This window comes from Lepidochelys kempii, chromosome 14 (assembly GCF_965140285.1).
Source record: "Lepidochelys kempii isolate rLepKem1 chromosome 14, rLepKem1.hap1, whole genome shotgun sequence".
NCBI lineage: Eukaryota > Metazoa > Chordata > Testudines > Cheloniidae > Lepidochelys > Lepidochelys kempii.
The window spans coordinates 37,965,789-37,988,737 of NC_136393.1; the positions used below are offsets into that span (position 1 = coordinate 37,965,789).

Here is a 22,949-nt window from a genome sequence, read left to right on the forward strand (position 1 = left end):
GCTGGGGCTGGGCAACAGGGAATTAATCCTTCGATAACTGCCGGGTTCTGTTCATTCCCTCTGGGGCACCTGGCATTGGCCACTGTTGGAAGACACGATACTGGGCTACATGGACCACTGGTCTGACTCAGTGCAGCCATTCTTATGTCCTTAGTGATTTTCTAGGTGCCTAAAAGTTAGGTATTGCAGTGCTGAGCATCACAACACCCAAGTGCATTTGGGGATTCGGGCCTAAATCTCCTTTGCAAATGGGACTTCGGCTCTAAAGTCAGTCGGTGCTCTTGAAAATGTGCTCGAAGGATCTTCTTCTGTAATTCATCGGGGGTGAGGTGTTGCAGAGCCACAGAGAGGATTTTAAAGCACAGCTCCCGTTCATTTCATGGCAGCTGAGCATCTCAGGTCCCATTCTCAGCCCTGCTTCCTTTCCTTCTATGCTGTATATGTCATGCTGCCAGGGAAGAGAGAGGCCTTTGGGGGCACCAGACCTAATATAGAGACTTAGGGACTCTGTCTAGAACAGCCCTTTGCCTCCAGCGAATCCTCCAAGTGCTGCAGGGCAAAGGGTTGAAGTCGTATCCATTTTGCAGCAGTGTAGGGTAGGGTGCCCTGCTCCCATGCAATGACAGAGAAAACTATATGAAGAAAGCTGGACATCAGAGAGTTAAAGCTGAGCAACTTAAAGGGAAGGGAGTTTTGGTAAGAATGTTTAACACACTTTAAAAAAAAATAGTACATTAAACTCCATTGCCTAATGAACACTTGGGAGAAAGACTCCTGGTTAAAAATCCAACACACTCACAAGGTGCATAACTATTGTGCTCGATTGTTCGGCATGGGGGAAAGGGTTTGTTCAACATGGTCCTGGGAATCAGCCATTTTCTTCCTTTAATCTTATTGTGGCACTACTAGAGCCCACTTCGTCCTTACAGCTAGCGTGGCGTACAGCACAGTGGATTCTGCCCCGAGGGGATTGCTCTGTCCAACAGGCTTTTTAAGGTTCCAATCCTCTCGGGCTTCATGGGCCCTAGAATGTTGCAAAACTTCAAAGGTTGTATGGGCAGGACATGAGCCACTGGTTCAGGGAGGCTAATACCCAGTCCAGCCCGTTCTGCCAGAGGCCCCCCCAGACCAGCCACGGGGGAAGAGCTGCAGATCCCCGGCAGGAAGCAAGAGGGAGTCTGGGGGTGGAGAGGGCCACGCAGGGCTGTGCCTCCCCTGGCCGTCATACCCGTCGCCCATGATTTCTGCTTCAGGAGCAGCGAAGTGACCATCCTTCAGCAAACCCAGGAAAACGGGAATTCATCATCCTGGTTTTTCCTTGAGGAAAAAAAGTTACGCAGATTAACCTTTGTTTCTTAAACAGAAATCTTTCAGGGCACCTTATGCGACAGAAAGTAGCAGAGAACAAACTCCTTGAGAACACTGCTGACCATGTGTTATTTTCCTGTGGCTCGCCTGAAAGCAGCGGTCATCAGCTGTGAAATGCTCAAGCTGGGGTGCTACGCCTCCAGTCTGCAGCTGTGCTGAGATGTTGGTAATGTGACGGTAGAGAACTGCATGACAGGAGTGATGAGAGGCGGTGTGGTCGAGTGGCTAGGGTACTAGGATGGGCATGGGGAGGCCAGGGTTTAATTCCTGGCTCTCCTACTGAGCTGCTTTGTGAGCTTGGTTAAGTCACTGCCGCTTCTGTGCCTCTGTTTCCCTCCCACTCCTTTGATTTGTCTCCGAGCATGCCCACCAGATCAGGCCCCGTAGAGGAGAGAAGCAGAATGCCTGGTTTTCCCCAGCTCATGGATTGCTCTGGGTGTGGCCAGGAGACAGGCAGCCAGATGCCATGGGGGGCAGCTGTGCACATGCCCAGAGACAGAAACACAGGCACTGAAAGAAGTTGTACCCTGAATACACAGGCACTGAGTGAGTCTGGGCTCCTCCATAATGACAGGTTTCAGAGTAGCAGCCGTGTTAGTCTGTATTCGCAAAAAGAAAAGGAGGATTTGTGGCACCTTAGAGACTAACCAATTTATTTGAGCATAAGCTTTCGTGAGCTGCAGCTCACTTCATCGGATGCATAAAAGTGGATTATCATACACATTGTAAGGAGAGTGATCACTGTAGATAAGCTATTACCAGCAGGAGAGTGGGTGAGGAGAGAAAACCTTTTGAAGTGATAAACACCCATTTTTTCATGCTCTGTGTGTATAAAAACATCCTCACTGCATTTGCCACTTTTATGCATCCGATGAAGTGAGCTGCAGCTCACGAAAGCTTATGCTCAAATAAATTGGTTAGTCTCTAAGGTGCCACAAGTCCTCCTTTTCTTTTTGGGCTCCTACAGGAATTCTGGGGATTGCAGTGGAGCCAAAAACTGGCATTTAGGTGCCTAAACTCCAGATTTATCCACTTAAATCTGGGGTATAGACACCTTAAGTACTTTTCAGAATCCCCAGCCTTTGTCTATCTTGACTGTTTACATCAGTGGTCCCCAAACTGGAGCATGGAGGAACATTTGAGGGAGCATGGCAGGGCCAAGACCAGCCCCCACAAGGGGCAGGAAGGGAGTGCCACTCAGATCTCCTATGGCCCCCTTGGCCCTGGCTCCTACCCCAGCTCCACTCCCAGCCCCAGTCTTGACCCTGGCTCTGCTCCCAACCCCAGTTTGAGCCCCCGACTCCCGGCAGCCCCACTTCCAACCCCAAGACACCCCCACAGCTGTGGCCCCAGCCTCTGACTGTGGCCCCACTCACAGCTCCTAACCGCAGCTGCGGGTGGGGGGCCATAGCCAGGGTAAGGGAGAGCCTGAGGGGAAAAATTTGGGGACCACTGGTTTAGACTGTCTGTGTGTTTGTACAGAGCCTCGCACAGCAAGGGCCCTGATCTCGGTGCCTTTGGAAGCCATTGTAATAAAAATTGCAAACAAGCCCAAACCGAAGTAATTACCCTGCACAGCAGATTCCTACCTTGTAGGCCTGGGCAGCCTCCTCTGTGGGGACCACCCTGTGAGTACGGTGAGCCCGGGACTCTCTGCAGATCACACAGATGAGCATTTGGTCCTGGTTACAGAAGAGTTTGAAAGGCTCCTGGTGCACCTTGCACCAACCTTCTCCTGCTGCTGTTTGGAAACTCAGCTGCTTGGCTATTTCTACAAAGTTCCCCAGTTGTCTGTTCGGCCTGAGGGTCCTCTGGGGAAAGGTCTCTCTGCACTGAGGACAGGACACAGCTGTATCCGATCCCTCCCAGCACTGGGCGATGCAGGCTTGGCAGAAACTGTGCCCGCAATCTAAAAACACGGGATCCTTATAAAAACTCAGACAGATGGAGCAAGTTGCTTCATCTTGGAAGCTTTTCAGAGGATTCACTGCAGCCATGGCTCCCTGCAGACAGTGTCACAGGGATCTAAGATGTGGCTTAACCCCAACAGGGCGTTTTTCACGTGGCTTCTTTGGGGGTTTTTTGGCTGCTTTTTTTTTTTTTTTTTTAAATGTCCTGCCGGAGAACATGATTGGCTCCCTGTTGCCCAATCCCTCTCCCAACACCCAAAGCAAGGAGAGGGGAAGAAACCAGGACTCTGAGACTGACAGTGCCCAGGGCCAATGGGGGAGAGGCCAGTGCGACAGGTCAGCCCGATAGGGCATTACAGATGAAGGAGGGAACCTGGAATCCAGCTCAGTCAGCTGTGGGTTGGGTTCGTCTTCCCTAAGGGTATGTCTACACTACGAAATTAGGTCGAATTTATAGAAGTCGGTTTTTTTGAAATCGGTTTTATATATTCGAGTGTGTGTCCCCCCACAGAAAATGCTCTAAGTGCATTAAGTGCATTAACTCGGCGGAGCGCTTCCACAGTACCGAGGCAAGCGTCGACTTCCGGAGCGTTGCACTGTGGGTAGCTATCCCACAGTTCCCGCAGTCTCCGCTGCCCATTGGAATTCTGGGTTGATATCCCAATGCCTGATGGGGCTAAAACATTGTCGCGGGTGGTTCTGGGTACATATCGTCAGGCCCCCGTTCCCACCCTCCCTCCCCCCGTGAAAGCAAGGGCAGACAATCATTTCGCGCCTTTTTTCCTGAGTTACCTGTGCAGACGCCATACCACGGCAAGCATGGAGCCTGCTCAGGTAACCGTCACCCTATGTCTCCTGGATGCTGGCAGACGCGGTACGACATTGCTACACAGTAGCAGCAACCCCTTGCCTTGTGGCAGCAGACGGTACAGTACGACTGGTAGCCGTCATTGTCATGTCTGAGGTGCTCCTGGTCACCTCTGTGAGGTCGATCAGGAGCGCCTGGGCAGACATGGGCGCAGGGACTAAATTTGGAGTGACTTGAGCAGGTCATTCTCTTTAGTCCTGCAGTCAGTCCTATTGAACCGTCTTATGGTGAGCGGGCAGGCGATACGGACTGCTAGCAGTCGTACTGTACCATCTTCTGCCGAGCAGCCATGAGATGTGGATGGCATGCAGTCCTTCTGCACCGTCTGCTGCCAGCCAAAGATGTAAAAGATAGATGGAGTGGATCAAAACAAGAAATAGACCAGATTTGCTTCCCCCCCTCCCCTGTCTAGGGGACTCATTCTTCTAGATCACACTGCAGTCACTTACAGAGAAGGTGCAGCGAGGTAAATCTAGCCATGTATCAATCAGAGGCCAGGCTAACCTCCTTGTTCCAATAACAACGATAACTTAGGTGCACCATTTCTTATTGGAACCCTCCGTGAAGTCCTGCCTGAAATACTCCTTGATGTAAAGCCACCCCCTTTGTTGATTTTAGCTCCCTGAAGCCAACCCTGTAAGCGCCCCTCCCAGCATCAGAGCAATGGCAAACAATCGGGCATCTGAGAGTGCTGTCCAGAGCACTCACAATGGAGCACTCTGATGGGGCTAAAACATTGTCGCGGGTGGTTCTGGGTACGTGTCGTCAGGCCCCCGTTCCCTCCCTCCCTCCGTGAAAGCAAGGGCAGACAATCGTTTCGCGCCTTTTTTCATGAGTTACCTGTGCAGACACCATACCACGGCAAGCATGGAGCCAGCTCAGGTAACCATCACCCTATGTCTCCTGGGTGCTGGCAGACGTGGTACGGCTTTGCTGCACAGTAGCAGCAACCCATTGCCTTCTGGCAGCAGACGGTGCAATACGATTGGTAGTCGTCCTCGTCGTGTCCGAGGTGCTCCTGGCCACATCGGCTGGGAGCGCCTGGGCAGACATGGGCGCAGGGACTAAATTTGGAGTGACTTGACCAGGTCATTCTCTTTAGTCCTGCAGTCCTATTGAACCGTCTTATGGTGAGCGGGCAGGCGATACGGACTGCTAGCAGTCGTACTGTACCATCTTCTGCCAGGCAGGCAAGAGATGAGGATTGCTAGCAGTCGTATTGTACCATCTTATGCCAGGCAGGCAAGAGATGAAGATGGCTAGCAGTCGTACTGTACCATCTTCTGCCAAGCAGCCATGAGATGTGGATGGCATGCAGTCCTTCTGCACCGTCTGCTGCCAGCCAAAGATGTAAAGGATAGATGGAGTGGGTCAGAACAAGAAATAGACCAGATTTGTTTTGGACTCATTTTCCTCCTCCCCTGTCTAGATCACACTGCAGTCAGTCACAGAGAAGGTGCAGCGAGGTAAATCTAGCCATGTATCAATCAGAGGCCAGGCTAACCTCCTTGTTCCAACAACAACGATAACTTAGGTGCACCATTTCTTATTGGAACCCTCCGTGCAGTCCTGCCTGAAATACTCCTTGATGTACAGGCACACCCTTTGTTGATTTTAGCTCCCTGAAGCCAACCCTGTAAGCCGTGTCGTCAGTCACCCCTCCCTCCGTCAGAGCAAGGGCAGACAATCGTTCCGCGCCTTTTTTCTGTGCGGACTCCATACCAAGGCAAGCATGGAGGCCGCTGAGCTCATTTTGGCAATTAGGAGCACATCAACCACCACACGCATTATCCAGCAGTATATGCAGCACCAGAACATGGCAACGCGGTACCGGGCGAGGAGGCGACGTCAGCGCTGTCCCGTGAGTGATCAGGACATGGACACAGATTTCTCTGAAAGCATGGGCCCTGCCAATGCATGCATCATGGTGCTAATGGGGCAGGTTCATGCTGTGGAACGCCGATTCTGGGCTCGGGAAACAAGCACAGACTGGTGGGACCGCATAGTGTTGCAGGTCTGGGACGATTCCCAGTGGCTGCGAAACTTTCGCATGCGTAAGGGCACTTTCATGGAACTTTGTGACTTGCTTTCCCCTGCCCTGAAGCGCATGAATACCAGGATGAGAGCAGCCCTCACAGTTGAGAAGCGAGTGGCGATAGCCCTGTGGAAGCTTGCAACGCCAGACAGCTACCGGTCAGTTGGGAATCAATTTGGAGTGGGCAAATCTACTGTGGGGGCTGCTGTGATGCAAGTAGCTCACGCAATCAAAGATCTGCTGATATCAAGGGTAGTGACCCTGGGAAATGTGCAGGTCATAGTGGATGGCTTTGCTGCAATGGGATTCCCTAACTGTGGTGGGGCCATAGACGGAACCCATATCCCTATCTTGGCACCGGAGCACCAAGCCGGCGAGTACATAAACCGCAAGGGGTACTTTTCGATAGTGCTGCAAGCTCTGGTGGATCACAAGGGACGTTTCACCAACATCAACGTGGGATGGCCGGGAAAGGTGCATGATGCTCGCATCTTCAGGAACTCTGGTCTGTTTCAAAAGCTGCAGGAAGGGACTTTATTCCCAGACCAGAAAATAACTGTTGGGGATGTTGAAATGCCTATATGTATCCTTGGGGACCCAGCCTACCCCTTAATGCCATGGCTCATGAAGCCGTACACAGGCAGCCTGGACAGTAGTCAGGAGCTGTTCAACTACAGGCTGAGCAAGTGCAGAATGGTGGTAGAATGTGCATTTGGACGTTTAAAGGCGCGCTGGCGCAGTTTACTGACTCGCTTAGACCTCAGCGAAACCAATATTCCCACTGTTATTACTGCTTGCTGTGTGCTCCACAATATCTGTGAGAGTAAGGGGGAGACGTTTATGGCGGGGTGGGAGGCTGAGGCAAATCGCCTGGCTGCTGGTTACGCGCAGCCAGACACCAGGGCGGTTAGAAGAGCACAGGAGGGCGCGGTACGCATCAGAGAAGCTTTGAAAACCAGTTTCATGACTGGCCAGGCTACGGTGTGAAAGTTCTGTTTGTTTCTCCTTGATGAAACCCCCCGCCCCTTGGTTCACTCTACTTCCCTGTAAGCTAACCACCCTCCCCTCCTCCCTTTAATCACCGCTTGCAGAGGCAATAAAGTCATTGCTGCTTCACAGTCATGCATTCGTTATTCATTCATCACACAAATAGGGAGATGACTACCAAGGTATCCCAGGAGGGGTGGTGGAGGAGGGAAGGAAAATGCCACACAGCACTTTAAGCACAGCACTTTAAAAGTTTACAACTTTAAAATTTATTGAATGACAGCCTTCTTTTTTTTGGGCAATCCTCTGTGGTGGAGTGGCTGGTTGGCCGGAGGCCCCCCCACCGCATTCTTGGGCGTCTGGGTGTGGAGGCTATGGAACTTGGGGAGGAGGGCGGTTGGTTACAGAGGGGCAGCAGCGGCAGTCTGTGCTCCAGCTGCCTTTGCTGCAGCTCAACCATACACTGGAGCATTCTGGTTTGGTCCTGCAGCAGCCTCAGCATTGAATCCTGCCTCCTCTCATCACGCTGCCGCCACATTTGAGCTTCAGCCCTGTCTTCAGCCCGCCACTTACTCTCTTCAGCCCGCCACTTACTCTCTTCAGCCCTCCACCTCTCGTCCCGGTCATTTTGTGCTTTCCTGCACTCTGACATTATTTGCCTCCACGCATTCGTCTGTGCTCTGTCAGTGTGGGAGGACAGCATGAGCTCGGAGAACATTTCATCGCGAGTGCGTTTTTTTTTCTTTCTAAGCTTCACTAGCCTCTGGGAAGGAGAAGATCCTGTGATCATTGAAACACATGCAGCTGGTGGAGAAAAAAAAAGGGACAGCGGTATTTAAAAAGACACATTTTATAAAACAGTCGCTACACTCTTTCAGGGTAAACCTTGCTGTTAACATTACATACATAGCACATGTGCTTTCGTTACAAGGTCGCATTTTGCCTCCTCCCACCGCGTGACTACCCCCTCAACCTTCCCCCCTCCCTGTGGCTAACAGCGGCAAACATTTCTGTTCAGCCACAGGCAAACAGCACAGCAGGAATGGGCACCTCTGAGTGTCCCTGAAGAAAAGCACCCTATTTCAACCAGGTGACCATGAATTATATCTCACTCTCCTGAGGTTAACACAGAGAGATAAAGAACGGATTTTGGTTGAATGCCAGCAAACATACACTGCAATGCTTTGTTCTACAGTGATTCCCGAGTACGTGTTACTGGCCTGGAGTGGTAAAGTGTCCTACCATGAAGGACGAAATAAGGCTGCCCTCCCCAGAAACCTTTTGCAAAGGCTTTAGGACTACATCTAGGAGAACCACAAATGCCAGGGCAAAGTAATCCTTTCACATGCTTGCTTTTAAACCATGTATAGCATTTTAAAAGGTACACTCACCAGAGGTCCCTTCTCCGCCTGCTGGGTCCAGGAGGCAGCCTTGGGTGGGTTCGGGGGGTACTGGCTCCAGGTCTAGGGTGAGAAACAGTTCCTGGCTGTCGGGAAAACCGGTTTCTCCACTTGCTTGCTGTGAGCTATCTACAACCTCCTCCTCCTCCTCATCTTCTTCGTCCCCAAAACCTGCTTCCGTATTGCCTCCATCTCCATTGAAGGAGTCAAACAACACGGCTGGGGTAGTGGTGGCTGAACCCCCTAAAATGGCATGCAGCTCATCATAGAAGCGGCATGTTTGGGGCTCTGACCCAGAGCGGCTGTTCGCCTCTCTGGTTTTCTGGTAGGCTTGCCTCAGCTCCTTCAGTTTCACGCGGCACTGCTTCGGGTCCCTGTTATGGCCTCTGTCCTTCATGCCCTGGGAGATTTTCACAAAGGTTTTGGCATTTCGAAAACTGGAACGGAGTTCTGATAGCACGGATTCCTCTCCCCAAACAGCGATCAGATCCTGTACCTCCCGTTCGGTCCATGCTGGAGCTCTTTTGCGATTCTGGGACTCCATCATGGTCACCTGTGCTGATGAGCTCTGCATGGTCAACTGCAGCTTGCCACGCTGGCCAAACAGGAAATGAGATTCAAAAGTTTGTGGTTCTTTTCCTGTCTACCTGGCCAGTGCATCTGAGTTGAGAGTGCTGTCCAGAGCGGTCAGAATGGAGCACTCTGGGATAGCTCCCGGAGGCCAATACCATCGAATTGTGTCCACAGTACCCCAAATTCGAGCTGGGAACGTCGATTTAAGCGCTAATCCACTTGTCAGGGGTGGAGTAAGGAAATCGATTTTAAGAGCCCTTTAAGTCGAAATAAAGGGCTTCACTGTGTGGACGGGTGCAGGTTTAAATCGATTTAACGTTGCTAAATTCGACCTAAAGTCATAGTGTAGACGAGGCTTAAGTGAGGTCCTCGGGTGAGAGTGTTGCATGCATGCGTGTGTGTGTGTCCGTGCCCTGCAGTGCCTACTCTCTCCCCACCGCCTGCCTCCTGCCTGGGCTGCTTGGGCGGTTGGGTGAGCTGATAACAGTGGGCTGTGGTCAGTGATCTTTCTGTTGGTGCCTTTCTGGTGGTGGTGTTGCACCTACATGGAGGAGGGGGGACGCAGGCAGTGGGTGACAGGGGGTTGCAAAGCTGAGGGGGGCTGCAGCATAGCTTGGGCCAAGTTGGGGCCGGGGAGGACTGGGGAGTGGCCAGGCTGGGTTTGAGGGTTGTGGGGGGAGGGAGTGGCGTGCACAGCACCACTGCTGTTGGCCAGTGATGCTTGGGGCATTTCTGGTGGGGTGGTGCGCTGTTGAGGGGGGTCTTTTGGGGGTCCGGTGGTATTACGGCTGTACTAGCGGTCGGCCACTGGCATGACGGACATGGACCGGTGCCAACCCAAAGCAGATTGGCTTGTTTTGGGTGATTTGGAGGGGTGGGGAACGTAGGCAGAAATTAAACCTTGTCTGTCTGAGGAGAGAAATGAAACTGATGTGTAAAAAGTTGCTTAAATCCACTTCCGATTTTGTTTTGGTTTAGTGTCTTTAATGGGGCTACTCAGTCTGCTGCCTCAATTTTGTCACTGCAACATAGTGACGCTGATCCAGGCTGGATCAAATCCAGGGCCCAACTACACCAGAATCCTGTCTCCAGCAGCAGTCGGCACCAGGTGTCTCTGAGGAAGATGGAAGAACCACACAGTCAACAGATTCTACACACATAGTAAACCCAGGCTCAGATTCAGGTTTAAGGCCAGACCCCTCTCTGGACCTCAGTTTCCACACCTCTAAAATGGGGTCAATGATAGTGACAATGATAGGCTCAGCTCCCAACCCTAGCAGCTTGGCTGTTCCATGCCCTACTGTGTACCGAAACTGACTTGAAAGGACTATCCAAGCCCCTCCCAGGCCTGTTCCCATTGTGGGTCTTTCTCCTGGCCGAGCACAGGCTGTTCTTATATCGTCCAACAGGCTTGGATCCTAGTTACATGCTGCTCCTTCTCATGTGACCCCTGCACTTATTCCCTTCACCTGGGGATAGGTTCAGTTGAGCTACTACCCCTTTCATGGCCATCTCACCCTGGGACAGCCTGAAACTGGAAACCTGTGCTCGAACAGTAACTGTTTGCTAGGAAAGGTGCTGAAGACACAATGGAAGAGGAAATCCTTTGGACTGGATTGAAATTATTCCAAAGGAAAGTGAATGAGAGAAAATGTCCAACGTTATCCTCCTAGCGAAAGAAATAATTGAAGGTCAGAAAGGACCATTCTGTCCATCTTCTTTGTAACACAAGCCCTAGAACATCACCGAGTGCTTCCTCCAGAAAACCTGCTACGTGGGACTGAGCCAGAGCACGACTTCTGGAAAGACATCTCCATGCATTAGAGCCAGCTGGTCAGAAAAAATCTTTCTTCTCCAGTGACATGAAGTTAAAGGACACAGAGAAGAAGAAAACCTCGACTCGGGTTGTTACTGGAGCTGAAGCAGAGAGGCCAGGACAAACACGGCTAGGGCCCAGGACTGACTATCAGCAGATCTGCCGTTTTCTCTTCCTGGCTTTTTGACCATGAGCGAATCTCTTTGCTTCTGTGTGCCTCAGTTTCTATGACTATAAAATAAAACTACTCAAGGTTATGTTTTTTTCTCTCCTGTTTTGCAAGGCGGGACACTTAGATACATTTGGGGCCTGTCTACGCTACCGGTCTAGAGTGTATTTGTAAGCTGATGACCCCCACATGTTGTTCAGAAGCTGTGGATGACACAAGCTCCCTACATTTGTTCTGTGCTTAGCCCCTAGGGCACAGCTGGGCTGGGCGGCCTTTTCTCGCTGTGCTGTGCGGAGCAGGTTCTGAGCACGAGGGATACGAAGGACTAATTCTTGAAAATAATTCAAGGACTAATTCTTGAAAATAAATATCAAAGAATCCTAGAATATCAGGGTTGGAAGGGACCTCAGGAGGTCATCTAGTCCAACCCCCTGCTCAAAGCAGGACCAATCCCCAATTTTTGACCCAAATGGCCCCCTCAAGGATTGAACCCACAACCCTGGGTTTAGCAGGCCAATGCTCAAACCACTGAGCTATCCCTTCCCCCAAATAGAACTGCAACCCAAATAAAAAATCACTGCTGCTGACATTGGTGGGTGATAAAATAGTAGCAGAGTGGGAATTAATGATGAGGAGAGGGCAGTGACACAGAGCAATCGGATCCCTTGAGAAGCTGGAGCCATTCAAAGAAAACAAGTTGGAAAAGAACCAAATGAAGGGTCCTATAGCTAGCGACAAAGCATGCAGGCCACACCTACAGAGTGGGGAAGTGTATCCAGGAAAGCACTGACTGTGAAGAGGATTTAGGGCCATGCTAGGCAAGCCATTCAACATGAGCACCCAGGGGGATGCTGTGGTGAACAGGGCTAAAGCCATCATTAGATGTATGAAAAGAGCAGTGAGGAGCATAGGGAGGTGACACACCATGAGGAAGACGGATCATGGAGTCCTGCATTCAGTTTTGGCGTCCACCTTTGAAAAAAGATTTGGAAATATTGGAGTTGGGGCAGCAAAAAGCAATGAAACGTTTTGTGGGCTGGAGAAAAATGCCTGTAAATGAGCTACTGAAAGAGCTCAGCCTGTTTAGATGATAAAAAAGATCGGGAGGTGACATCATTGAAGTGTTGAAGTGACTTCACAGAGAGAAAATGTCGGGTATGAAAGGGCACATTAATCTAGCCGAGAAAAGCATAACAGTGGCTGGAAACTCAAAAGAGACCAATTCGTATTCGAAAGAGGGCACACATATTCAACCGTGAGGATGAATCACCAAAGGAACAAACTAGAAAGGGAAGTGGTGGGAATTCCCAACCTCTTGATGTCTTCAAATGAAGACGAGATGCCTTTCTGGAATGTGTGTAGTCAAAAACTAGCTACTATGCTCTCCAGAAAGCACGTGATATGCAGGGGGTGAGATGACATGCTCTAATTGTCTCTTCTGTCCATAAAGTCTGCTCATGTATGAAAAACTGAGCATAGCATGGGGAGAAGCCTCTGATGTTTTACTGTGTTGGGCTTGAGCCCACAATGAACGCTCATTGCTTGGGGTGATCCAGGGGAAGAGGCTGAAACATCCAATGTGGCTGGACAGGGACAGGACATCAGCACTGCAAGGGAGGGGTGGGTGTGGCAGTGACATCACAAGGGCCTTTGGCAGGACCTCAGCCTATTGGACAAAGGTGGTGGGGAGGCGATGACCTCACAGAGAGATCTTGACATCAGCCAGGCAGGACAGGGGTGCAGGACAGGGGCAACCTCGGAGATCCCTGTGGCTTTGCTTCAGCACGTCTCCTTCTCGAGGTCTCTCCTGGAGGACTGAGAGAGCATTCACTTGCACGTTCGTGAGCGCAAGGAGGACCCTCTTCGGAGTTTTCTCCTTTTCTTGTAGTGGTTTTGCTCGAAAGCAGACGTCCCTATAGAAAAGGTAAGAGCCTCGGAGAGGTTTGGAACCTGTTCAGTCTGATCTATCACGTGCCGGCTGATTTTTAGGAAAGGAAAACATTAGATTGTGGGGGCAGTATTTTATTTCCGACCTAGGACTTTGTCCCTTAGAATTACTGGGGACGTTGGGGTTTCTCCTTTTTGTTTTCCCTTTTCCTGTCTCTCCCTCTTTTCTCGTCTTCTCTTGCATCTTTGTCCCTTTCCCCTGCTTTCCTTTCACCACCAGGACCTGTCTGTGCATGTGGAGTTGGGGATGGAGGGGGGGCGGGGGGGGGTTGCATTCCAACTCTCATTGCGGGAGGCCCTCCCAAAGACATGTGGCTGGAATGGTGCTCTAAGAGTGACTCCCTCCGGTGGTGACCCGGGACATCTGGTGAAAACTCTCAGCTTTCTGCTTCTCAGAGTCTCAATGCTGATTGGGGGAGCTTGGGGCTATTGTGAGGGAGAAGGCTCAGGTCTTTGTTACCCTCTTTTAAGACCAAGGAAATAGGCTGTAACCAAACATGTATTTGATTGCTCTTTCCGCTTTTCTCCATTCATTGTCTTTGAGTAATTCACGATTCTCTCTCTAATGGGCTAGTTCTTCTAAAACACTTACTAAAGAATTAGGTTTTAATAAAGCCAAATGCAACCCCATAGCTCCAGTAACAAAGGAGTCAGGTGGCACCCTACAGAATGGGGGACAATCCGCTGGAAAGCATTGACCCTGAAAAGGATTTTGGGGCCATAGTGGACGAGCTACTCAACATGATCTGTCAGTGTGAAACTGTGTTAAAAAAGGTTAAAGCCATTCTTGGCTGGATAGAGTAGTGAGGATGGAAAGGGAAGTGAAAGAGCATTGGTGAGACTGATGTTGGAATGTTGAATCCAGTTCTTGTGTCCACATTTTGAATATTATGTTAAAACAATTGGAGAGGGTACAGAAAAGATTTGTAAGTGAGTGATGGGGATGATGCCTTCTAATGAGACATTGAAAAAGCTCAATCTGTTTAGTATATACAAAAGAAGAAGGAGAGGTGAGTTGCTTGACTTCATGGAGAGAAAATGTTGAGTGTAAATGGCTCTTTTTATGTAGCAGAGGCATGACAAGACCCCATGGATGGAAGCAGAAATCAGAAAAAGTATAATGACAATAAGACCCAGATTTGTAAGAGGGTGGTTCGTCATTGGCACAAAGAACCAAGAGAAATGATGGCTTCTCCATCTCTTGATCACTTTGAATAAAGACTAGATGCCTTTCTGGAAAACGCTGAGTAAAAGAAAAGCCCAGCTCTTCTGACATACAGGAGGCCTTAGGATACGCAGGGGATCAGATTAAATGCTCTAACGGTTCCTTCTGGCCATAAAGTCAACTAACTTGTGAAAACCTAATTGCGGCCTGGGGAAGAATCTCTGTGTTCGACTGTGTAGTCGGTGTCACCTCACAAGGAAGAGTCATTGAGTGGGATGATCCAGGGGAAGCAGCTCAAACATCCAGTGTGGCTGGACAGGGGCAGGACATCAGCACTGCAAGGGAGGGGTGGGTGTGGCAGTGACATCACAAGGGCCTTTGGCAGGACCTCAGCCTATTGGACAAAGGTGGTGGGGAGGCGATGATCTCACAGAGAGATCTTGACATCAGCCAGGCAGGACAGGGGTGCAGGACAGGGGCAACCTCGGAGATCCCTGTGGCTTTGCTTCAGCACGTCTCCTTCTCGAGGTCTCTCCTGGAGGACTGAGAGAGCATTCACTTTCACATTCGTGAGAGCAAGGAGGACCCTCTTCGGAGTTTTCTCCTTTCCTTGTAGTGGTTTTACTCGAAAGCAGACGTCCCTATATAGAAGGTAAGAGCCTCGAAGAGGTTTGGAACCTGTTCAGTCTGATCCATCAGGTGCCGGCTGATTTTTGGGAAAGGAAAACATTAGATTGTGGGGGCAGTATTTTATTTCCGACCTAGGACTTTGTCCCTTAGAATCACTGGGGACATTGGGGTTTCTCCTTTTTGTTTTCCCTTTTTCTCTGTCCCTCCTACTTTTCTCTTCTTGCTTCCTTTTTCCTTTTCCTCTGCTCTCCTCCCACCACCAGGAGCTCTGTGTGTGGAGCGGGGGCCGGACCGGGGGAGGGGGGGGTCGTGGGAGGCCCACACAGAGAGGTGAGACTGGAATAGTGCTCAGAGAGTGATCCCCTCGGGGGTAACCAGGGCCATTCTTTGGGCTATTTGTTGAGAACCCTTAGCCTCCCACCCCTCAAAGTCTCAACCTTGATTGGCTGAGGAGGGGGCTATTGACAGGGAGGAAACTCTAGTCTTTGTTGTTCTCTTTTATGACCAAGCAAATAAGTCACAACCAGTTAAATGTTTGACCAATGTGGATGCTGCTCTCCATTCATTGTCTCGGAGCAGTTCGTGATCCTCTCCAACATTCCAATTCTTCTCAAATACTTGCTGAATAATTACTATGAACAATTGTTGGTCTGTAGCTCATTTGAGAGCAACTCTGCTACTGACTGGCTGCATCAGCTAAGACAAGTCCCTGCTCCTTTCTCAGCCTTCGTTTCTCCTTCTGTCAAGAACGAATAACAATCCTCTCCCACCTACCTCGCCATGGGTGGATGCTGGGGATCCACTGAAGAGTGTCACTCGGAGCAGTGCAGACTAGGGGTGTCCAATCACACTGAGCCATATCCGATTATGACCTAATATTCTATTGGTTTTGTATTTTATTCTTTTGAAATTGTGAAGAGCAGCAACTACTTAGCTCAGACGGAAGCATCTCATCTAATTTTCTAGATCATAGTTGGTTTCAGAGTAGCAGCCGTGTTAGTCTGTATTCGCAAAAAGAACAGGAGGACGTGTGGCACCTTAGAGACTAACCCATTTATTTGAGCATGAGCTTTCGTGAGCTACAGCTGTCGTGAGCTACAGATGCATCCGATGAAGTGAGCTGGAGCTCACAAAAGCTTATGCTCAAATAAATTCGTTAGTCTCTAAGGTGCCACAAGTTCTCCTTTTTCTTTTTGCTAGATCACAGTGTCTCCCCTTTGTGTACGACGAGACAGTTGACTGCACTGTGACAAACAGGAGATGCTCTTGTTTTGCAAACAAATATTTTTGCAAAGAAATTTCATCCTACTTCTTATGAGTTCAAGAAACAAAGAGGTTTCGTCTGAATGGATTTTCTGACAGAAACGGTTTCCATGAAAATGTTCACACCTGATTTCCTGGGCTTTATCCCTGCCTCCGGGGGGTTGTTGTCTGTTAGTTCGAACAGGAGTCAGGACTGTTGTCTTCTCTTTCTGGCTCTGTCACCGCTTTGCTGTGTGACACCTTGGGTAGGTCCAATGGGAACAGGGTCAATTCTCTAACTCCAGGCAGCAGGGAGCCTGGGTGAGATAAGGGATGTTAAGGTCATCTGCGAAGGAGAAAGGGATGTTTCCAGGTGATGAATGTCAAGAATTCTAAACTTTGCTAAAATGGCTAGTCTCGAGAAACAAGAACTAGTTGGGGCCAAACTTTAACCATTGTCTTTTTTAAAGCCCATTCAGGGATGTGAGTCCCAGAGAGCCATAGAGAGGGGGAGCAACTTGCCCAAAGTCCCACAGATCAATAGGCAGCAATGGAAGCAGGAGTGACACCCCCTCTCAAAGGCAGGGGGACCAGACATTAGGGCCTGGTTGCAATTGCCAGCTGTGGGAGGGAGTTTGTGGCAGTGGTTAGTGAAGGAGTCCATCCATGGCTCTGACACTCAGTGTGACCCTGAGATGGTAGCTGAGGCCCGTTTGCCATCAGTAGGGTTGGGGTCCCATCGCTACAGCCCAGTGGGTTTGGGAGGCTCGAGGAAGGTGTGTAAAGTGCTGGGATCTCAGGATCCTGGAAGCGCTGTCACCTCCGCCCTAGGGCCGTGTTCTGCACCCCCCTGCTGCTGGCTGAGTTTCTCCGTCCCTTGGCAATCAGACAGACTCTTGTTTTCACAGCCAGTCGATCGCCCTCGTGTCATCACCCTGCCTGCTGGCTGGGCAGGGTAACTCCTGAGGTCACCATCCTCTCCAGCCTGCCTTGGGCTTGGAGAGTGAGGAGGAGGGTGAGGGACGTCTGCTGACCCTGAACATCCGCCATCCATTATCCCATCACTGAGAGCAAGTGAGTGGCATTCGGGTTCCTCGGTAGCTTCCCCTCTCTGTCTGGGGAGAGGCAGAAACGGGGAGAGACTATCTCCAAAGGGGGATTTCCTTTGCAAACAGCCCCCAAGAGCTCCTCACTCTTAGGCCAGGCAGGAGCTTCTCCAGAGCCGTCTCCAGTGTGTTTGGAAAGGTTCCAGCAATGGGGCTCCCAGCCCTTCCCTTGTGGGACACTGTTCCCCAGGCTGAGAGTCTCCCTGTGAGCTGCTGAGCCTGGAAATCAATGGGGAACGAGGAGGGCCCTGGTCTTCCTGTGCCTAGGCTCTTTGTGACTTTGACGTGGTGAATGGTTTCCCAGGAGAAGTCCAGACTCCTGGGTTCTCTTCCTTCTCTAGCCTGGGTGGGAGAGTGGCCTGGGACGACAGGAGCGGGCTGCTTGTCCAGAGGAACCGGTGGTGTTTGGGACTGACCCCACTGCTCGAAAAGGATGAGAGTTCCTGGATATTGCAGCAGCAGGGATTATGAGGGGGAAGGTTGGGAGCAGATCATGCAATGAACTCCTGCCCGTGTGTGTAGATGGCACTCCCTGCACTCCTGTAGGGGCAGAGGGGGCTGCTGTGGTTGGAGCAGGGAGGAGGAGGGACAGAAAAGCCCCATGAGTGAAAGGCTGCCTTGAGCCCAGACTCACCCCTGCTCCCCGCTCGGTTCCAGGATGGCCAGGCTCCTGCGGATGTTCAGGAGGAAGGCTCTGCAGGTGGCCCCAGAGCCTGAGGGAAGCAGCTGCCATCTTCCCAAGGGGCAGAGCAAGCCCTGCGTCCCCGCTGGCGGGGAAGCAGGTCCCGTCCAGGCCAGACGGCGGAAGTGCCCGGCCTTCTGGAAAAGGACCCCGGCTCCCGGCGCAGGCGCCGAGCTGGGAGCGGCCCCGACCAGGCCCCAGTGGAGCTGGCCCAGGCTGCGGTTTGGCAGACAGGACCCAGCCCAGGAGGGGCGCCGGGCAGGGTGGCTCTGGGGCTGGTTGTGTGGGCAGCAGCGGCCCCAGGAGCCCAGCCCTCATTCCCATCAGGAGGCATCGCCCTGCCCGGTCTCTGAGGACCTTCCAGCCCCCGCCGGCCAGGAGGGGGAAGGTCCCTGTCCCAGCACCGGCAGCTCAGCCTGGGACCGCGGCAGCACCTGGGCCTCTGGCAGCAGCCAGGCCGATGGAGGCCACTGCTTTGTTCCAGGTGAGGAGCCAGGCTGGGCTCCGGGAGGGGTGAGGACGGGATGTGAACACCCTGGGCCCAGACACTCTCCCAGGGATATGGGGGGGGTCCCCAGCCCAGGTGTCTGGCCTGAGCCACGCGAACCCCACGGACAGCAGCAGCCGTCACACAGCTGCCCCTTCCGCACGGGGACCTGGGGGTGGGGGTGTGAAGAGCTGCTTCCACTTTGGTCCTTGCTGCTCCGGGTGGGGGGAATCGGCACCTCCCCTGGAGTCCTGGGCAGGGGAGGGGGGCTCTGCTCTGGGCTTCTGAAGCTGTTGGGGGCTGAAGGCATCCCTGAGAGGGAGGTTTGGGGCACCATCTGCCCTGGGTGCCTGAGGTGGGAAGGGGGGTCTTGAATCCTGCTCTGCCCACCACGCCCCTGTCCTTCCCTCCCTGGTGCAGGGACCCCCCTGGATTCGGAGCAGGAGGAAGGGGTGGACGTGGCCAAAGATGAAGCTGCTCTCAAGCTCATCCGAGAGCAGCTCCAGTGCAGAGATAAGGTACAAATGTTCCCCACCTGGGCTGGAACCAAGATTGCCCTGTCCCTTCCCAGCATCCCCACCCCCTGCCCAGGGTCTTGTGCCTCCTGATCCACCACCCCTAATGGGGCCCTTTTACACCCATGATGTGGGACCCCCAAGATGGGGGTGTTTGTCCCACAAGAGCCGAGGTCATCTCCCCCCACAGGCACTGTCACAGTTCCTGATCCTGCTTGTGTAGGAGTGGTGGGGGATTTGGACAATAGGCGGGTCCCCACAATCCCCCATTGAAGCCTGAGCCCTGGAGCTGGTTTGGGTGGGGCAGGAAGGTCCCGAGCTAACAGGTTCTCTCTCACTATACCCCACTCCCGGTGGGTCCAGGATGAGGGGCAGCAGCTCCTGTTCCTTCAGGCCATCTACCCCGCATGTCTGGCTGCACGGGAGAGAGGGGAGGACACGCTGGAGCCGCGCTGCTGCAAGGCGGCTGTGGTGAAGAGGATCGTGGTGAGTGAGACACGCCATACGGCAGCTGGAGGGAGGAGGGAGACATGGGATTGGCAGGGGTATGGCCGGGCTCATGGGTGGGGGCCGGGTGGTGTTGGAGGGGGCAGCAGAGGACAAGGATTGCTGGGGCTGAAGACTTGGGAGAAGAGAAGGGAGAAATTGTGAGATTGGTCAGTAGTGGGCAGGGGGGGAATTGTGGGGCTCGAGGGCAGCTGAGAGTGGGGGCCAAGGAATCACATGGTTCCAGCTCGGTCGTCGGGATGGGGCTGAATGGGGGCAGTTTTGACAGGGAGGAGGAGAGAAGGGGATTGGGAGTGAGCTGGCCAGGAATCCGGGAAGGGGGACAAGCCGGATGGGCAGGAAGGAATCGGAGGAGCGGGAGGCGGTGGGGGATCCTGCTGGCCATGTGGGGCACTGGCTGTGTCATCTCCTCACTGGGAGGTGTCAGTCGGGCCTGAATCTCACACGCTCCTTTGTCTCCTTCGCGTCTCACAGGAGCTCATCGAGGAGCTTCCCGATGACTCGTCACCCAGCGCCGTCCTCGCCCACTCCCTGGCTGCAGTGGGCTACCTCTGGTACCGAGACAGCCCCACCCCCCCACCCCGCCAGCTCCCCTCACCCCAGTGCTGCTCAGGCCCAAGGCTGGGAGTCACCGTCACTGTCCCGCCCAGGTCACCTCCCCAGAGTGGCGCCTCTGGCAGAGATGGTGGGGTGGGAAGGGTCACTCTCTCCATGACAGGGACCTTGGGGAGGGGCTCACTCCCGGGCTCAGATACAGGAGGGGCAGCAGGCTCCAGGGAACAGGAGCTATTCCTGTCCTGCCACTGTCTGTCTGGGACGCCTTGGCCTTGTCATTCCCTAGCTAAGTGCCTCAGTTTCCGTTCTCGCCAGCCTGTGCCTCTATCCCTGTGGCTTGGTGTCCGTGTTGGCGACAGTCCCACCCCCGTACTGCACAGTCTAATACCAGCTCCTCTCTCTTGCCAGCACCATGAAACCTGCCCTGGAGCCAGCCCTAGAGACCCACCTCTTGCGAGCTGCCCTTCACTCCGTCTTCACCCTGGGCACGGAGAAGGACACCACCGGCATCCAGGTACCTCCTCCTCCTCCATCCTCCTCCTCTTCCAGAGCAGTCCTTGGTCCCTGCTCCCTTGATTCGCTGGAGCTCCAGCTTTAGGGGTGGGGTAGCGGAGATGGAACAAGCTGCAGGGTTGGATCCTTCCCTCCAGCAGGGAAGAGATTACCCCTCCCTGGGGGATGGATGGATGGATGGATGGATGGATGGATGGATGGATTTCTTTCTTTCTTTCTTTCTTTCTTTCTTTCTTTCTTTCTTTCTTTCTTTCTTTCGCCGTGTTTTGCCCAGAAGCCCAGCTTCCATCCATAGCAACTTGGCTGTTTCATACTCTTCTGCCTACAAGGCCCTCTGCAGAGACCTGCTAAGCTTATGGATCAAAGGTCCAGAGGTCATCAATTCTTACAAATTGCCTGCAGTGCGATGTGAAGGAGAGAGCCCGGGAGATGTTTTTGGGAGTCTCCCCAGTGCTTCCCAGAGACCCCTCTTCCCATCCTGTGGCAGGTGTAGGCCCAGGTTCCCTAACTCTGACCCATGCTTTGCAGGCTCTGCACAAAGTCATCCCAGAGGTCCTGGATGCCATGCTGGGGAACCTGCTGGCAGAGTCCCCAGACACATACAGGCTCCACTTCATCTTGGAGGTGAGCCCCATTTTACTGTAACTCTTTGGGGGACTGGTAAGGAGAGACTGGAAGATGCATTTTCTACTCTGTCTTCCTAGCTGGGTCCCCAGTGGGCCGTCCTTGGTTGGGGAGGTCAGTGCAATGTAGTGTCAGGTCCTTCCTTCTTGAGGGACAGAGGAAGGAGCTGCGACTTCAAGCCAGAGCTCTGCCTGGTTCTGCTGAGCACTAAGCACCGGGCTCCTGGCTGTCTTGGGGAGTGAGAGTCTGAAAACCCACCCTTCCCCCACCCCTCCAACACACAGAGCCCATGAGATTCGGGAGATGGTTCTCAGAGCAGAGGCACATGCTCCTTCCTAGAGAAACAGGAGGAGCCCAGGGAATCAGCCCTTCCCTCTGATCTGCTCTGAAATTCCTGGGGGGATTGTGCTCTCAGTCACTCCCTACATCCCCCCAAGGATTTGCGTAGCAGGGAAGGGCCGAGGGTTCAGTCTCCTTTCTGGTGAACTGTTCAGGAATCAGGAGTTCTGGGAGGATGGGACCAGCCCCGACCCCGAACATTGTCCCAATCTAGAGAGACGCTGAGAAGTTGTGACCTGAAGGGTACAAGCTGCGTCCTGGGGGAAAGAATCCCCTTCTAAAGCTCTGCCATCAAGGACTCAGCTATTCCCCCACGCGCAGAATGTCTCAGGCCCCTGGGGCTGGGGGCATGGGGCTCATTTGCAAAGCAGGAGCAGCTGGCCACTGAGTCTGACCTGCCTCCTTTCCCCACAGCATGTCAACCTCTGGGTCGTGTCCAGGGTGTCCCAGGAGCGAGCCAGGGCTATCAGGAGCAGCACAGCCCTGCTGAGATACACAGTCACCCTCCCTGAGTTTGACGTAAGTGAGCTCCGAGCCCAGCTTGCTGTCTCCAGGCGGAGGCGGGCTAGCTCCAGTGGCTACAGGATCTGCTGCTGCTGCCGGGGCTGTGGCTTAGGAGGGTTCTTCATGGGTAGGCAGAGTCAGAGCAGGACTGAGCTAGGCTTGAGTCAAGTTCTTCTTGTCCTGGTTCAGTGTTGTCCCTGGGCCTTTAAGGGGACCATGCTCCAGCCCCTCCTTGGCATCCCAAAGCAGGTGCGGGCTCCCTTGGCAGCAGAGCAAATGAAGGGTCGATCTCAAGCTCCTCTCCCCCAGCATCTCCTGCAGAGGGGCTAAGAGGAAGGAGCCCTCTGGCCCAGGGAGGACAGGGAGCTGAGAGGAAAATGCTGATGGAGTCCCCTCTGCTCTCCCTTCCATTAGATCTCAGCCGAGTTCCCTCGGATGGGTCACCATGTGGCCCAGCTGGCTCTATTTGTCAGCGATCCAGACAAGGACATCAGCCGGCAGGCCAGGGAGGGGACTTACCGGCTCTACCAACTGCTGCTCCAACAGAGGGGTAAGAAACCCAGCTGGGGCACGGAACCCAATAGGGGACTAAGAGTGACCACAGGTGGATAATGGGACCCCAGACCATTTCTCTCAGACTGACCCCAGCCGGAGGACAAGTCTCTCTCTGCCTCTGTTCTTCTCCACTCCACTGTGCAGCCACCAATGGGCTTGGAAGGACACAGAAACTGCAACCAGAATGAGGAGAAAAGTCTCTCTCTCTCTCTCTCTCTTCCAGGCCTGACCATACATGAGGCGGAAGATCTCTGGTGCTATGACTGGCACCAGGACAGCCGGCTCTTGGGCTACAATAACACAGCCAGAGTGGGGGAGGTAAGGGCACTGTGCCAGGGCATGACACAGCTCAGGGAGTGGGGCTGGCTGGGTTCCCTGTAGTGGATGCCTCCTGGAGACAGGAAAAGAGCCCGCTCCTTATTTCCAGCTCAGAGTTCCTCATCCAGCAACCA

General features: G+C 52.9%; 3 protein-coding genes across 3 annotated transcripts in view; 1 reads left to right on the plus strand and 2 right to left on the minus strand.

Annotated features, from left to right (window-relative positions):
- LOC140897492 (zinc finger protein RFP-like) overlaps positions 1-3,365 on the minus strand; it is a 60,035-nt gene extending 56,670 nt beyond the window's left edge. Inside the window, exon 1 of the mRNA XM_078848655.1 lies at positions 2,958-3,365. Coding sequence (XP_078704781.1) covers positions 2,958-3,365 — 408 coding nt within the window. The remainder of the gene's footprint in view (positions 1-2,957) is intronic.
- Positions 1-22,949, plus strand: part of LOC140898396 (uncharacterized) — a 305,360-nt gene that overhangs the window by 110,926 nt on the left and 171,485 nt on the right. The gene's annotated exons all lie outside the window — the stretch shown is intronic.
- LOC144929318 (uncharacterized) lies at positions 7,412-9,072 on the minus strand. Its single transcript, XM_078848501.1, has 2 exons — positions 8,560-9,072; positions 7,412-7,972 (listed from the first exon to the last, which is right to left on the minus strand). The coding sequence occupies exons 1-2, from the start codon at positions 8,963-8,965 to the stop codon at positions 7,431-7,433; spliced, it is 948 nt and encodes a 315-aa protein (XP_078704627.1). The 5' UTR covers positions 8,966-9,072; the 3' UTR covers positions 7,412-7,430.

Excerpts from the sequence above, each read along its gene's own strand:
- LOC144929318 (XM_078848501.1), bottom strand. The coding sequence starts at position 8,965 with ATGAAGGACAGAGGCCATAACAGGGACCCGAAGCAGTGCCGCGTGAAA. Across the intron at positions 7,973-8,559 it reads AGGCGGAGAAGGGACCTCTG|CTGCATGTGTTTCAATGATC; the intron begins GTGAGTGTACCT and ends TTTCTCCACCAG.